Source organism: Euphorbia lathyris, chromosome 8 (assembly GCF_963576675.1).
Source record: "Euphorbia lathyris chromosome 8, ddEupLath1.1, whole genome shotgun sequence".
Lineage (NCBI taxonomy): Eukaryota > Viridiplantae > Streptophyta > Magnoliopsida > Malpighiales > Euphorbiaceae > Euphorbia > Euphorbia lathyris.
In genome coordinates this window covers 86863226-86880187 of record NC_088917.1, presented here as the reverse complement: position 1 = coordinate 86880187, position 16962 = coordinate 86863226, and the positions used below count along the sequence as shown (strand labels likewise).

Sequence of the window (16962 nt, the reverse complement as noted above, 5' to 3'; positions counted from 1 at the left end):
CCATCGCGACTAGCGGGGTTCTAACCTCCAAATGTCAAAGGATCTTCTAAAATCCTACAATATAAAAGATTTCTCATGAGTTTTGCCTCAAACTGTAACTTTGTAGAATCCCTAATTTCCCATTTTCCCCAAACTTCAAATTACAACCGTCTTCTCCCTCACACCAGAAACGATGACGTTTTATTCTCCTGTGAGTCATCAGTATATGATCTTATCTTCTATCATCACTCACCATTCATCACACTTCGAACAAGGCCTCATATCAATTCCTGGATTACCGTTGATTGCAGTCCAACGCATCATTCTGGTATTCTTGTTGTTACAACCATTTTTGCCGTTTTGCTTTTTTCTTAGCTGTAAACGTCGCACTTATCTTCTTTATATTTGTACCAAGTTCCTCTTTTGTTTGCAATGAGAAATTAATACATAATTGAAGCAATTCTCAAACTCATTCCATTATTATCCCAAGATTCGAACTTCTCAAGGGATTAGGAATCCTAACTCCATAAAGATTCCTAAGGAAGTGACAACCTTAAAATCTAATCGAATACTATAAATAGACATGTATAGACACAATGTTCGGTATATTAACTACTATCTCATAACTCTTTCATACTATTTTATAGGTTCATTATAACATCGGATCATCATTACAGTTTGGACACGTAAACCAAATTCAGGTAACAAGATATCCCATAATTTAGATTACTTTTGATAATTATTTATTGAACTCATTAATTTGGTGTATATGATATAACTACGAGCTTGTGATCTAAGAAGTTCACCAACCAATTATATCATCTGACGTGACTTTTGGAATACTTGCAAAAATGATATAGAGAAGCTTTTTTGTTATTTATTGAAAATTACATATCATTCAAATTCTATTGAATGTATTGGCATTACCATTAAAAGTTTATTCACTTGATAAATAATAGGGTAATTAATTTATTAGTCCCCATATTTTGACAAAACATACTGTTTAGTCCTAACGTTTTTCTCGATGAACTGTTTAGTCCCTAACGTTTTTATCAGTGAACTGTTTAGTCTCTACCTTTAGATTCTCATAAAGATTTTGTTAGTCAATTTGAATTTGCGTTCTTCTTTTCCTTTATTTTCCTTTTCTTTAAACTCTAATGCATTTGAAATCAATTTTGAGTGTTCTTCTTCTTGATTTTCTTCTTAATCGTTCAAATTCGTAAGCATTAGGTCTGTTCTTTTTCTTGTTCCCCATACAAATAGCTTCTTCTTCTTCTAAATTGGATTTCCTCTTTTGAAGTTTGAAGATAAATAGTAAAGGATAATTTAATCATTTCCGAAATCATAAACGGTAAAAAATCTAACAAACGAACAGAAGAACTAAACAGTTCACTGAGAAAAAGATTAGGGACCTTACCATGTGTTTTTGAAAATACAAGGATTAAACAGTGTGTTTTATCAAAATATAAAGACTAATAAATTAATTACCCTAAATAATATTATTAAAATAGCAATTCCCAATCCAAGTCATCCACCAAACACTTGAAATCTGAATCAAGGGATAAATTCTATTATATTTGTATATTAAATTAGTAATTTAATGTTAATTTACGACTTAATACATCATTTGCACTCTAAACTTGTCCAAAAACTTCATTTATCCTCTGAACTTTAAAAATGTCTTGATAACATCCTTAACTTACATAAAACATTTAGTTAACCTTAAAATCAATTGATAGCATCCTTAACTTCTCGCAATAACTTACTTTTTTTTTTTACAATCGAGTGATTAATTGATTAAATTTTACGTAAATTAAGGGAGCTATCTGGATATTTTATGCAAGTTAAAGAAACTATCGGAACAATTTGAAAGTTCAGAAAACCAATCGAGCTTTTTGAACAGGTTCAAGAGACAAATAATGTATATGGTCTAACCCCTTCCCAGCCCCTTAAACTTGTAACTTTTTTTCATTTAGCCACTTTAACTCAAGGCCTAGCCCATTCCCAGCCCCTTAAACTTGTAACTTTTTTCCATTTAGCCACTTTAACTTTAAATCTTCCCATTTAGCCACTTAAACTCAAATATTGTAACTCTTTTGACCTCTTTTTTTCAAATCAAAATTTAAAAAATTAGCAATTCGTTAAATGCAGTTGTTAATTCATCATAATCAATTAAGTTATTAAACAACTAACCCCATAATTTGGACATCCATAAAACAATCTTTCCGGATTTGAGGGTTTCCGTGATACTTCAAGTGGTGAAATTTTACTGTTATACAGCCTAGAGGAATAGAAATTTAATATCCTACACGCCTCCTAATGTTTGGAAAGACAACAAGTGACATGTAAATGCCATGTAGGCTTATAAGAGCTAAAGGTGTCTAATTTGTTGAGTTTAAGTGGCTAAATGGGAACACTCTAAGTTTAAGTGGCTAAATGAAAAAAAGTTACAAGTTTAAGAGGCTGGGAAGGGGTTAGACCTAAACTTATTCACAAACCCATAGAAATTATTGGAGCCTAACAATCAACCATGAAAGCCTAAATAAATTGTTACAAACAATTTTACATACTAATTAAGAAGCTATTAGTTACCATCACCTATGTTACGCCGACACTCCTGTTTAGTAGTGCCTCTACAAGTTTCACTTTCCTGTTTCCGTTTGCATTTTCCGGTGACCGTTTCTGTTTCCGTGATACGGAAATACTTGCTAAAACTCAAAGCTATGACTGTTAAAATGGAAAATGGAATCATGGGAGGAGGAACTTCTCCTGAAAATATGTGACCTGATTTCACTTGCAACACTTGACTCCAGACTTGCCGGACCGCAAACTATCACTCCTATATCGACACTGCTCCATCGCTTTGACATAAGGTCAAATATTTCTGCAATTTTCGGAATATTAAAGTACATTACAAGCAGGGTGGTAATCGAGCCGAGCTTTGGAGCCTGCTTATGCTTGACTCATTAGAAAATTGACGACCTCAAGCTCAACCTCAACATTTTTTTATGAGCTGCTCGCAAGCTTGTTCACGAGTAGTTCTTTAACACAAAACTATATAGTTCTGAAACCTACAAAATTATATTATTTTACATTTCATCATTTATTAAAAATAATATGCTTAAATAATTTATTAGTCCCTATATTTTTACCTAACACATTGTTTTTTAGTACTTGTATTTTAATACTACTTAGTCCTTAATTTTTGTTTTATTCAACATTTTAGTCCATTATAGAGGGACTAAATTAGAGGGCGAGCCTTGGCGCAACGGTAAAACGTTGTTGTCGTGTGACCAGAGGTCACGGGTTCGAGTTTTTGGAGCGGCCTCTTGCCAATTAAATTGACAAGGGAAGGCTTGCCCTCAATACACCCTTGTGGTGGGACCCCTCCCCGGACCCTCGCTCAGCGGGGACGCGTAATGCGACCGAGCCGCCCTTTTTTTTTTTTTATAGAGGGACTAAATTGTTTCAAAATTCAAATATGACCAAAAGTTAAAGGATTAACCAGTGTATTATTAAAACATGAGGACAAAAACAGTGTGTTAAGTAAAAATGTAGGGACTAATAAATTATTTACCCAAATACTATTATTAAAAAAATAATTAAACCAGCTTGCTCACGAGTGTGTTCATGAAAATTATAATTGACCTTGTTCATGAGCATGCTCGTGAGCTTTCGAGCCGAATTTGGCTGTGTTCAAGCCCGGCTCATTTATAAATCGAGCCAAACACGGTCGAACTTTCATCGAGCAGAACACCATTGAGCTTTCATCGAGCCAAATACCGAGCCGCTTGGCTCATTTACAATCCTAATTGCAACAACAATAAACAAAATTTACAAACCAACAACTCTTAAGTTCATCCATTTATCAAAAGTTTTTGGCTTTAATGTTGTTTACCTACATGTTCCAAAATATTAGTCCATTTTTTCGTTCCTTCTGAGAAACGTACCTTTGAAATCTGGCCTGCAGCCATATCGAAATGTGCTGAAACTTGCGAGAGCTTCTGAAGTGATCTCCTTTGTTACCACTTTATCATCAATTCGCTCCCTATCGTTTTGAGTTTCGACATTGGATGACGCTTTTTTTCCCCAATAATACCACATGCCAACCACAACGCCCCCGAAAACGAACACGCTAACAACCATGCACACGAGGAATAGCAAACCTTTATACCACCAACTTAATATATCGAAAGGTTGTATGTAACATGCCTCCAAAATGCTTAAACAAATTACAAAACCAACCGAAGATGCGAAAAAATATACTCCAGACCATATCTTGTTCCCCGATCCAACTAAAATCGACATGCTACCATCTTTCGAGGATGAAAAAACCGAACCATTTGTCACCTTCAGAACTTCCGCACTTTCCTGCAATTAGAATCGGTTTGATTACAAACGACAAAATAACATTACGATATATGAAAAATTCATAACAAAACTATAGATACACATACCAATAGCGGCTCTGGTTCACGAGTGATGAACGTTTGGATTTCGACATTTAGTTTATCGGAGAAATGTGGAACGATGGAATCTAATTCGGAAAGAAGACTAATTTCATTTGATTTTTTCACTGCCCACACAATCAAAATATTTGTTCGGCAATACAGGTTCTCTCTCTTCACACGGTGGAAAATATCACTTACGATAGCTAGAAAAGGCGTGATCCCGCTTCCTCCGGCTACTAATATGAGGTTTTTATATCTAAGAACACAAAAACATAAAATAAATTGCAGAATTAGTTCAGCAATACTAGCTTGGAAGAACAAGAACTCTCTCAAATCAAGAAGGTAGAATCATTTTCCATATAAAAGCTATAAAAAAAGAAGCATTTCTCAAATTTCTGGAATGGCTAAAAGGCAATAATTTATTTTAAGCTATACCATACGGAGCTCCCTAAAGTTGTCCATTTTGGTCACTTTACCCCGAACTTAATGGACAACCTATTAACCACTCCAACTCCCTAAACATGACATAACACATCCCTTATTTTTTTCTCAAAGGAGAAGATGTTGACCCGTGAGGACCACTCGCCTTTCGGTTGACTCCCATATGCAATTTGGCTTTTCCTTTTATAAAAAAATGCAACCTGGCCTTTCGGGATGGTATTTCAAAGTGTGTGTAAGTTTAGAGAGGCTATTGCAAAATATGCTCTAAGAAAGGGTAAATTGTTTTGAAGGAAAAAACGATATTGCATGTGGAAAGTCAACCGAAAGGCGAGTGGTCAAAGTTTTCGCTGATTGAGCAATAATAAGGGGTGTGTTATGTCACTTTTAGAGAGTTAGAGTAGCTAATGGATTGTCCCTTAAGTTCGGGGGACCAAGTGACAAAAATAGACAACTTTAGCAGGCTCCGTATTATAAAAATGGTTATTTTTAAGATGTACAACCATTCGCATTTCCAGAAATAATAATAATAATAATGTAGCCACCATATCAATGAATCGAAATAGAGCATTTCTCAAAATGATGATTTCGATTCACCACCAATTCTATTATAATTTAGATTCATCCTATGGACGTGGCTCGAAATAGCGTTGAATCGAATTGTACGATTGGAATTGCGAATTATAAGATTTTGTTATAATTTAGATTCGACCTACAGATCCGGCTCGAAATAGAGCCGGATAGAATTGCACAATTTGAATCACAAATCGTTAGATTCTATTATAATTTAGATTCACCTATAAATTTGGCTCGAAATAGAGCTGAATCGAATCGTAAGATTCTTGTAACCATTGTAACATTATCATTTAAGCACAAGGTTGATCATCATTCATGAGACATGCTACAGACCACTATTATTATTAGAATCTTACTATACCACTAATCGTAAGATTCGATTTAGCTCTATTTCGAGTTGGATCTATAGGGAGAATCTAAATTATAATAGAATCTTAGGATTCACGATTCAAATTATACCATTCAACTCAATTTCAAGCCGGATCTTCGTCACCATTCATCAAAAACTTCAACAACAGTAACTACTAAACTCACTCCCTCTAGTCCAATTGTTATTATCAAGTTATCAATTCAAACTAGTTCTATCCCATTATTATCAAGTTGACAACAAGGCAAGAAAACAACAAAGTCAGAAACTCAAACTCTCCATCTCCACTAAGTTGTTAAACCGAGTCAAATCTGTGAATTAGTTTTATTAGGATTGCATTTACACTAGATTTGAATTTCAAGTACTTAGTTGATATGATTCTTTTTTTTTATATTAAAATTGCATTTCTAGGCTAATATTTGATGATATTTTGATTGCAACATAGTAAATATTTTATTTTTTATAATATTATGATTCGATTCGATTCAAGATTCCCAAAATGAGAATTTCGATCCATGACTCGAATCTCCATTTCACAACTACAAATACAGAGATTAAAAAGCAAACCTCAAATAGTACGGCAATTCATGCCCATAAGGCCCCTCTAAAGAGGCTGAAATTCTGGAACAAGCAGGGAAAGGAATCTTCTCATGAGTTTCCACTGAAACAGCATTCGAGATATTTTCTTTAAGCATCGATGTCCAGCTTCCAACAGCTTTTACAAGGATTGAAATATGACATTCACCGTCCAGGGGACTGGATGAGACACTAAACGGATGCCATTGAAGCCAAGATATTTCTCGAACACGAAGGAATATAAAGTTGAGAGCATTATACTGCAGATCTATAATGTCAAAAATAGGGAAATTACATTACGGTAAATGAGTGGAAAACATTCAAGTAAAATAGCGAAGGGTAAATTACACCCACGGTCACTGAACTTTATATATTTTCATAGGATTAAGTGCGTCTCAAAATGGTAACTCAACTTCAATTTTTCTCAATAAAATCATTCGACTTTGAATTTTGTCTCAATAATCACTTTTTACCGCTGACCGAAACGACATGTCCTAGATAACCAAAACAACACGTGGCAGCTAAATTGCAGTTACATGCTGTGTCGGTTAACAGTGAAAGTTGACTAATGCTGACCGTGTCAACTTGAATGATTTTATTGAGACACATTGAAGTTGAGTGAGCATTTTAAGACAACCATGAAAAGTTCAGTGATCAAGCCACATGTTTCGGTAAGCTAATTTGCAGTCACATGTTGTTTCAGTCAGTGGTGAAAGTCGACTAGTGCTGGATGTGGAAGCCACGTTATATTTCCAGTGTCTTTTTGCCCTTGAAGTTGTCGGAGTGATTTATTGAGACAATTTAAAATTGAATGAGTTTATAGAGACAAATTGAAGTTGAGTTACCATTTTGAGACAACTATGAAAGTTCAGTGATCAATGGTCCATTTAACCCCATTTCACGTTGTGGCCACTTGAATTTCAAAACGTATCATAAAAGTCACGCAACTTTATATTTTCTAACATCATGGTCACTAAACTTCAACTAACGTCTCAAAATTAACCGTTAACGATCTCAAAATGGAAATCTTGAAGAATTAAAGTTGTTTAGAATGATATTTACTATGAAACCACATTTTTTATTTTCCAAAATCGACATTTACAAAGCTATCTCTCTAAAACTATCTTCTAACAACACATAAATGACCTCAAAACGAAAATTTTAAATAATTAAGGTTCCTTAAAATATTGTCAATTTTTGAATTTTTTTATTTTGAGTTCGCCAACAGTCATTTTGAGACGTTTATTGAAATCCAATAGCTATAATATTAGAAAGTGTAAGGTTGAAAACGAGTAAAGTTCAGCAGCCACGGGTGGAATTTACATGGCAAGAAATAACTGTACTTACTTCTGGGTTTTGAAAACACCAACTTCATTGTTCCACATGGAAACACCGTTGTTGAAATTATATTGACAGTTCTTCGAGACTGGAAAAATCTCAGAAAACGATCAAGCATTAAAAGAATTATTCCTCCCATAGCTTTGCTAAATACGGTATCACCAACATGTAATGCAAAGAAGAAGACAAAAAGTATGTAAAGTTGATGAGTATAGAAGAAAAGCTCGAAATATCGCTTTTTCACATAGGGAAGTGTTGTCATCCACATTAATAGGCCAAATGCATAGCTGATAACCCCAGCAAAATTCGCACCAGTATCATCTTTCCACTCCAATATCTGCATAGAAATAATCATCGTTGTTAAAGGCACGCTAAGAGGTCCTAGAGCCTAGGCGAGACGCAAGACGTGCACCTGATGATGAACACGAGACAGAGAAAAAAAATAAATAAATATAGGCTTAATATATTATTTGCTTCCTGAACTTATTTTAAAGAACTTGATTAGCCTTCTGAACATTCAAAATGTCCCGATAACCCCCTCAACTTGCTTAAAATGTAGTCAATTAATCACTCGGTTGCAAAAAAGTAAGATGCATGCGGCAAATGTGTTGCACTCGTCTTGGAATGTTATTATATAATTCACAGAATCGATTAAAACATATTAAAAATGAAGTTCTTATTTGCTCAACTGTAAAACATGTTCTCTCCGATATTAGAACCCCATACCCAGATCTTGGTCGTTTGACTTTTCCAAAGCGTGTACAACGCACCTTCTACATGCAGCTTACTCTTTACAATTAAGTTATTAATTGTGACTACATTTTAAGCAAGTTGAGGGGCTATTGGGACATTTTAAGCAAGTTGAGGGAGTTATCAAGACAGTTTAAAAGTTCAGGAGCCAACCAAGCTTTTTGGACAAATTCAAAAGGCAGATGATGTATTAAGCATAAGTTCAGGGGCCAATCAATTTGATACTGATATCACTAATACTTTATTACTAGTGAAAGCATAAGTCGCGATGAATAAAAAAGCACACCTGTAGTTACACAAACAAGACAAAACCATATAAAAAAAAAAAAAAAAAGGGCGGCCCGGTCGCATTACGCGTCCCCGCTGAGCGAGGGTCCGGGGAGGGGTCCCACCACAAGGGTGTATTGGGGGCAAGCCTTCCCTTGCCAATTTAATTGGCAAGAGGCCGCTCCTAAGACTCGAACCCGTGACCTCTGGTCACACGGCAACAACGTTTTACTGTTGCGCCAAGGCTCGCCCTCAAGACAAAACCATATACAACAACAACAACAAAGCCTTAGTCCCGAAATGATTCGGGGTCGGCTAACATGAACCATCATATAAAACCGTGAAAATCAAGTCGTGTCAGCGACACAGATTCGCTCCCTCCACTCCGTCCTATCCACTACCATATTTTCCTCAATTCCCAATAAACTCATATCACTCTCGATCACCCTCCTCCAAGTTTGCTTAGGTCTTCCCCTACCCCTCACCACTACATCCCTTTGCCACTCTTCGGTTCTCCTAACCGGCGCATCAAGCGCTCTACGTCTCACATGGCCAAACCACCTTAGTCGGTTTTCTCTCATTTTATTCTCAATAGATGTAACCCCTACTTTTGTCCTAATTATTTCATTACGCACCCGGTCCTTTCTCGTGTGACCACACATCCATCTCAACATACGCATCTCCGCCACCGACATCTTATGGATGTGGCAGTGTTTCACTGCCCAACACTCCGTACCATATAACAATGCTGGTCTAATTGCCTTCCGGTAGAATTTTCCCTTCAATCTATTAGGCATGCCGGGATCACAAAGGAAACCCGTAGCACTCTTCCACTTCGACCAACCAGCTTTAATCCTATGGGCAACATCTCCATCTACTTCTCCATCTACATAAAATTAAATGTCAAAAACACCTCCCTCAAAAAAAAAAAAAATGTCAAAAACACCAAATTAAGTTCATAGAAACATACATTTAACCTAAGTACCTAATCTTTGCTAATAAACTAATAAGCATTCATTGTCAATCAAAAAGAACTAAAAAAAAAACAATAAGCATCATCAAGATCCTTGTCAAGATTAATATCGTCCTCTCCAATGTAGCCAAAATGTTACCATTGTATGTTGGTGCAGTCCACTGTTATTAGAATCTTACAATTTGATTCAATTTAGTTCTATTTCGAGCCAGGACTATAGGACGAATGTTGGGATTATGGAGACTAATATATATAGGCCCAACTGAAGCGATGGGCCCAACTGCAGCGATCCAACTGGTAATCCGTATCTCAGACGGTTAGGGTTTCAGGAGTATAAATGTAACCTCTTTCTCTGTAATCCGTATCTCATTCATTATAGTAAATATCCTGGCTTGGTAGTGCCCCCAGACGTAGTCATTCATATTGAGTGGCGAACTGGGTAAACAATTCTTGTGTGTTTGCTTATTTTCGTTTATCGTAATTTCAATTATTCCTAACAAAGCTTACGATTTGCAATTTTCGAATCATATGATTTGATTCGATTCAGCTCTATTTAGAGATGGATCTTCATCACCGTTCATCAAAAACTTCAACAACACTAACTACTAAATTCACTCTCCTCTAGTCCGATTGTTATTTATCAAGTTATCGAGTCAAACTAGTTCCAGTTCATCGTTATCAAGTTGACAACAAGGTAAAAAGAACATAGTCAGAAACTCAAACTCTCCATCTCCACTAAGTTATTAAACAGAGTTCAATATGTGAATTAGTTCTATTAGGATTGCTTTTGCATTAGATTTGAATTTTAAGTACTTGGTTGATATGATTTCTTTTTTGACATTAAAGTCACGTCACATTTCTAGACTAATATTTGATAATATTTTGAATTCAAAATGGTAAATATATATTTTTTATAATATTATGAATTCGAACCGAATCTTAAGATTCGATTCGATTCACGATTCACAAGTCAAATCTCGATTTGACAACTATGGTGTAGTCATATAGAAGTAGTTGATACATATAAATAAGGCTTAATATATTAGGAGCCTCCTAAACTTGTCCTAAAAAGTTGATTTGCCTCCTGAACTTGCTTAAAATGACATGACTAACTCTCAAAGTTCACCTGGTGGAACAAGATTGGTTTCAGACAAACTGAAATGTATGTCACTTACATCAATATAAGCAAGTTCAAGAGGATAATAGGTCACTTTAAGCAAATTAAGGTGGCCAATAGGTTATTTTAAACAAGTTCAGTGGGCTAACGAGACACTCTGCAAGTTTAGGGGGCCAATCGACTTTTTGAACTAAGTTCAGGGTATAATGATGTATTAAGCGTATAAGCAAAGAGTCACACAAACACAATAATATGTAAAAGCAAGAAAACTTAGTATAAGAACTTACAGATGCAAGCACACCGCCTCGCATAATCCATAAAATCATATAGCCTAGTCCATGAAGGGTAAGAAGAAACATAGTGAGATGTCCCAACCAAGCATGATATTTTGTGGCACGTTCAAAAGGTATATCTACAAGACGAAGAAGGATTGATCCTCTTGCAATTGGGAGAAACAGAAAAGCTATGATCGACAGGGACATCGAACCAAAGCGATAGGCTGTCATTCGGAACCTGTAAAATGCAAAATGGTTGTGTCATGAACTCAATTGAATTAAAGTGATGAAGGCATCAAGTCGACCGACTGTGTGGAAACGGGTAGTACAAGAAGCCGAGCCAATAGGACGACACACCAAGTGGAAGAGAAAACCGATGATGTGAAAAACAGAGCCCACACATCACGTGCCTTAAAAAAAAGTAAAGAACTTCCTTTTTAATCTATTCTATGAATTATGTAAAAATATTCTAAGGCTCGTGCAATATATCTTCCGCATTTAACTTACTTTTTTACAACCGATTGATTAATTGATTACATTTTCCGCAAGTTCATGAGCGTTGAGGGGGCTATCGGAACACTTTGAAAGTTTATGGGCCGATCAAACTTTTTGGACAAGTTCAGGAGTCACATGATGTATTAAGCCCAAAGAATAAACAAAAACCAACAAAAACGATGTCCAACATTAGAAGTAAACCTGTATTCGAGAAGAGTATCGCCTAAAGAAGGTAGCATCTCAAAATTTGCAATGGTATAAGAATAAGCAGCCCAGAGAATGAACACCAAAAAGAGAAACATCCCAATTAATTCAGCAGCAGATACAACTCCAAATGGCCCATCTACTAGAACTGGAAAAGTCCCCAAGCGTAGTCTTGGAGCTGCATTCCTAAGAAAAATCAAATAAAATAAATAAATAAAAACACTTCTTCTTCACACATCTTTGGGATAAAAAGTTTTTAAAGTAAAGAATTTGTACACTGATAGTTATTAAATTAGTTTTATCCAATAAATCGGATGCAACGATTTGAACCACCGAAAAACTGTTGTGGCTGTCTCATCAACAACATCTCATGGTGTCTGGCATATGTTACCACGTGAAAATTAAATAAAAAAATGAATTGAATCAATTTGGAATACGAATCACGGGTCTAGGATATTCAAAAATATCATTTTTTTTAATTGCCATGTGGCAACACGTGTCAAACAAATTGAGAGGTGTTGCTGACATGCATCTATGTCAGCTTTTCGGTGGTTGCATTGTTAGATTGATTAAATACATCTTTAGCCCATTACTTGTCTAAAAAGTCAATAGTCCTCTATACTTTAAAAAAGTTATATTAACCCCCTGAAATTGCTGAAAGTGACTAATTGACTCAGACACTGGATTTTAGGAAACTAATAGGTCACTTTAAACAAGTTTATGGAATAGATCGGGTTTTTTTTTGGACAAATACGACGGCTCGAGATGTATTATGCCTTGTTATTAGATTCTCCACAATAACTATATTGACCCAAATTTACGACTCTAATAACTTTATTGTGTCAAAAACTACTTTAGTGTTACTTCACTTCTTCGAAGGGGAGTTAAAACAAACAGGTTATTGGTATAAAAATAGCATACCCATGAATTTTTTGTTGGTCCACCTCTTTCCTAAAAAGAGCAAGATAAGGAACAGCAACAAGCATAATAATGAATATGGGGCCATTGAATATCAACAAAGCACTTCCTGTCAATTTACAAGAACAACAAAATTTAGCAATAAATGAATCGCGTTTACAGGTTAAATGCATTATTCATTACTAAACTTTTTATGGTTGTCTCAAAATGGTCACACAACTTCAATTTGTCTTAGTAAAACCATTCAACTTTGAATTTTGTCCCAATCAAATCAGTCTGGCGACTTCCACGTCAGCACTAGTCAACTTTCATCAACACATCAGTAGTAGTCAGCTGTGAAAGTTGAATAGTGGTGATGTGGCAGCTATGTCACTTTTTCTGTTTAGTTTTGCTTTAAAGTTCGCTGGCAGGACGGAGGCTAAGGGAGGTCTGCCGGAACCACTCCTACTATAGATGTTTTCAACCCCGGCAGTGGGAACTATCTCTAATATGGATGGTTCGGTCCTATGACCATTGGAACTATATTATAGATGGTTTCAGCCTCTGTTTCCGATAAATTCAGTAAGTTTGTTCAAAAGAATCAATTTTATTTTGTAGTTAAAATCTAGTTTAATTTTGAAAGTTTTAAATTCCTGACTAAAACTTGAATGTGTAGCACTGAGATGATAATATGTATACCTAGGAAAAAGAAGTTTAAGCAATTTAGCAAAAATCCAAATTAAAAGTTGAATAACAAATTGAGTTGACCTACTACTTTAAAAGAGCCATGAAAGTTCAGTAGCAAATGGTTGATTTAACCCTAATTGAACATTTACATAAATAAAGTACAAAAAAACGTACCAGTCTCACCAAAGACGCTTCCACTTGTAGCGGCAACCCAATTAGAATAAAGTTGAGCACCAAAATCGGAAGGAACAAGGAAGAAGAGAGCAATCCATGAAAGAAACAAAAGCCACATAATAGATTTGAGAAACCATTTCGCAAATGAAGCAAAATAAGAAGAGCTTTTGATGTTGTTATTGACATCTTCGAGAAGAAACGGGTGCTCTTCCTCGGCAACTGTAGCCGCCATGTTAAGATCTCGAAATCCATGGTACCGGATTCAATTTGTAGACGAATTACAGTTTCACAAGCTCTCGAGCCTCTTCTTCAGACTTCAACTGTGGTTCAACGGTGGAATGACTGCTGTGGAAGCACTTCCGGTCATTGTTAGTTGGATGGTTTTATATTGGTGAGATCCGTTGAGTCCGGGAATTGTACTGGAATTGGAGGAAATTGTAATGGAAATGGGGTTTTAGTTAGAGGTGTCAAAAGTACAGATGATGATGTATAAGAAATCCACAGCTGATTTTAGTGTTTGGGTTTTGGGTTTAGCTTATTAAATAAATAAACTCTTTAAAATAATAATTTCTTCCAGTCCCGATTTGGACTAGTTTAAAAGATCAATTTTAATAAATTAATAAGATAATAATTTTCTGTAACAACTCTTTATAAATACATTATATTATTACCTCTATAAATTAATAATTTCTTAAATACATATGCGAAATATATATATTATTGAAACACCTTTCCACATAATTTTGATTTGACAAAATTGTTTAAGTATAATTAAGATACATATTCTAAACACACTAAGTTTAAATGCTTTGATTTATTCTACTAATATGTTTGTTCAATGTTGAGTTAAAATTGTTTATAAGACACAAGAATTAAAAGGCCCAAGCCCAATACGGAAGCCAAGGCCCAAGTCAAACAACTCAGTACAACTCGGCCCGCGTTTGTCAAGACGTTGCCGTTTTTGAACAAAACGCAACTCAGCAAAAGAAGGATCTAGAAGACCTTCGGGAACAACTTCAAGATGAAGTTGCTGAGTAGTCTCGACAAAGCGCACAAGACAGCAGCTGGCAAATGAAAACTTTCAGACAAAGTATTTCTACTTTGGGTAAAGTTCAGACGACACAGTATGCTGTCCAGTTGACTTTACCATAAAAGGAGAGACAGTCTGCTGAGCTGACCGAGGACAGAAGATACACAATTCTGATTGGCCGAGAGCTCTGAGCAAGTCAGGATGACAACGACATGTAGCCGTTTCCCTCCAACGGTTATTTCGAAATTCGAAATGACCGATGCCCAGACGTCTCTATAAATAGTGCCATCAGATGCTTCACTCAACACAGAACTTGATCAAGCCATTACGCTGACCAAATTTCTACACAAGTTCTGCAAGCAAAGAAGCAAAGTAAATCTTACACTACAATTCTTATATCTGTGTAAAAGTCTAGAGTGATTGTTTCAATCGTCTAAAGTGTCTTAGCAAATCTTTGTATAGGACAAAACACTTATCATTTCTAGAGATAGAAATGAGAGGCTGAGTACTCGGTTTTAGTACTTAGCGAGAGATTAGGATTGAGTAGAGGTATAGAGGAAGGTACTCTTGTCATACTCAGTTGCTAAGATTGTAAAAGGTTTGAGGCTCTACCTTTAAAGAGCTCAGTAGAGGATTCGAAATCTCGGAACGTGTTCCGGGGACAGGACGTAGGCTTAGAAGAAGCCGAACCTGGATAAATCTGCTGAGTAAAGTATTTCTTACCTTTAACTCCTTATTTATATTGCTTGCTTAAAATAACAAAAAACTGACCACGTAAATAGGTCAAGTTGAGTTGTGCGCGTTAAACGTCTGAGCTCAGGAATAGACTCTAAGTGCTATCTCCTGACTCAAGCTAAGAAACTGACCTAGTCACCAGTTGACTAAGCCAGTATCTTGCTGTTTACTCAGCGCCGCTGTTAAAACCTTTTTCCTTAGAAAAAGAAGTCTGCCCTAATTGCGAAAAAGTTTAAATAGTTCCTAACCCCCCCTTGGAACTATACTTGCAACCTTACAAGGGACCAACAAGTAGTATCAGAGCTCTAAAAGCTCACTGTAAAAGGTCTAACAACCTTGAGCTGATCCCTACCATGGGCGAAAATAGCACTCGGTTTCTCCCTGGAAACCAAACAACTCAGATACTGCCTGAGGGGCTGTCCATTACTAGGCCTCCCCTATTCTTCGGGTCAAACTATACCTTCTGGAAGAATAGGATGAAAAATTTCATTCAGGCTACAAACATGAGTGCCTGGCTATCTATAGTCCAAGGCCCATTTGTACCTGTCGAAGTTGTGGCTGGCCTAACAGTTGTAAAAGCTGAGGCCAAATGGACAGAGGATGATCTTAAGAAGCTTCAAAATCACGCTTCGGCTATCAATATGCTTCACTGTGCGCTCGATGCTGCAGAATATAATAAAATCTCAGGTTGTGAGTCGGCACAAGAGATCTGGAAAAAGCTGGAAGTCACCTACGAGGGAACTAATAAAGTAAAGGAGTCCAAGGTGAATCAGCAGATGAGACTGTACGAGCTGTTCGAGATGAACAATGATGAGGGCATTTCAAACATGAATGCAAGGTTTACCAACATCATTAATGAGCTCAAGAGACTTGGGAAAATCTTCACTGAGGAAGAACAAGTCAAAAAGATACTCAGAAGTCTTCCTAAAGACTGGCAAGCAAAGAAGACAGCAGTTGAGGAAGCTCAGGATTTAACCACCTACAAATATGACGAACTCATCGGTTCATTACTGACCCATGAGATATCCATAAAAAACTTTGAGGTGAAGGAAAAATCTGAAGACAAGAAGCAGAAATCCCTTGTCATGAAAGCTGACTCCACTGACGGGAGCTCAACTGATGATGAGGAGATGGCTATGTTCACAAGGAAGATGAAAAGGCTATTCAAGAAAAATGACAAATACTCTAAAAAGCCTTACAGAAAGTTTGATAAGTATAAAGCTGACTCAAACGACAGCAAATACAAAAAGGACAGCTCAAAGCCCATTACATGCTTTGAGTGCCATCAAACTGGCCATATTAAGTCAAACTGCCCCACACTGAGGAAAGACAAGAAGAGTGGGAAGAAGGCAATGGTGGCTACTTGGAGCGACAGTGATGAGTCTTCATCTACAAAAACTGAAGCCACCGAGTCAGCGAAGATATGCTTCATGGCTGACGAACTTGCTGAGCCATGCGTCTCTGAGCATGCTGACCTCTCAGATGACGAGGAGCAATCAAATGATGTAATTTCTCTTCCCCAGCTCAGAAACGATATGGTTAATGTCTTGAGTGATCTCTATACACTTGTCAAAAAGTGTAATAAGAAAGTTAGAGCACTCAGCAGGCGCTGTGACGAAGTGGAAGAGGTCAA

General features: G+C 36.4%; 1 protein-coding gene across 7 annotated transcripts; it reads right to left on the bottom strand.

The window, feature by feature from the left end:
* Positions 1-1254: 1254 nt before the first annotated feature.
* Positions 1255-14088, bottom strand: LOC136203535 (ferric reduction oxidase 7, chloroplastic-like). Of its 7 annotated transcripts, none has more exons than XR_010674891.1 (10): positions 13565-14088; positions 12728-12833; positions 11804-11992; positions 11120-11345; positions 7735-8062; positions 6379-6655; positions 4437-4686; positions 4225-4350; positions 3930-4114; positions 2726-2863 (listed from the first exon to the last, which is right to left on the bottom strand). XR_010674891.1 is itself a non-coding variant. In XM_065994708.1 (9 exons), the coding sequence occupies exons 1-9, from the start codon at positions 13794-13796 to the stop codon at positions 2688-2690; spliced, it is 2205 nt and encodes a 734-aa protein (XP_065850780.1). In that variant the 5' UTR covers positions 13797-14088; the 3' UTR covers positions 1255-2687. The 7 variants fall into 7 exon arrangements, 5 of the variants coding, with proteins under 5 accessions (XP_065850780.1, XP_065850785.1, XP_065850781.1 ...); XR_010674890.1 differs by having other exon boundaries at positions 2727-3050; XM_065994708.1 differs by having other exon boundaries at positions 1255-2863; positions 3930-4350.
* Between the last annotated feature and the right edge of the window lie 2874 nt (positions 14089-16962).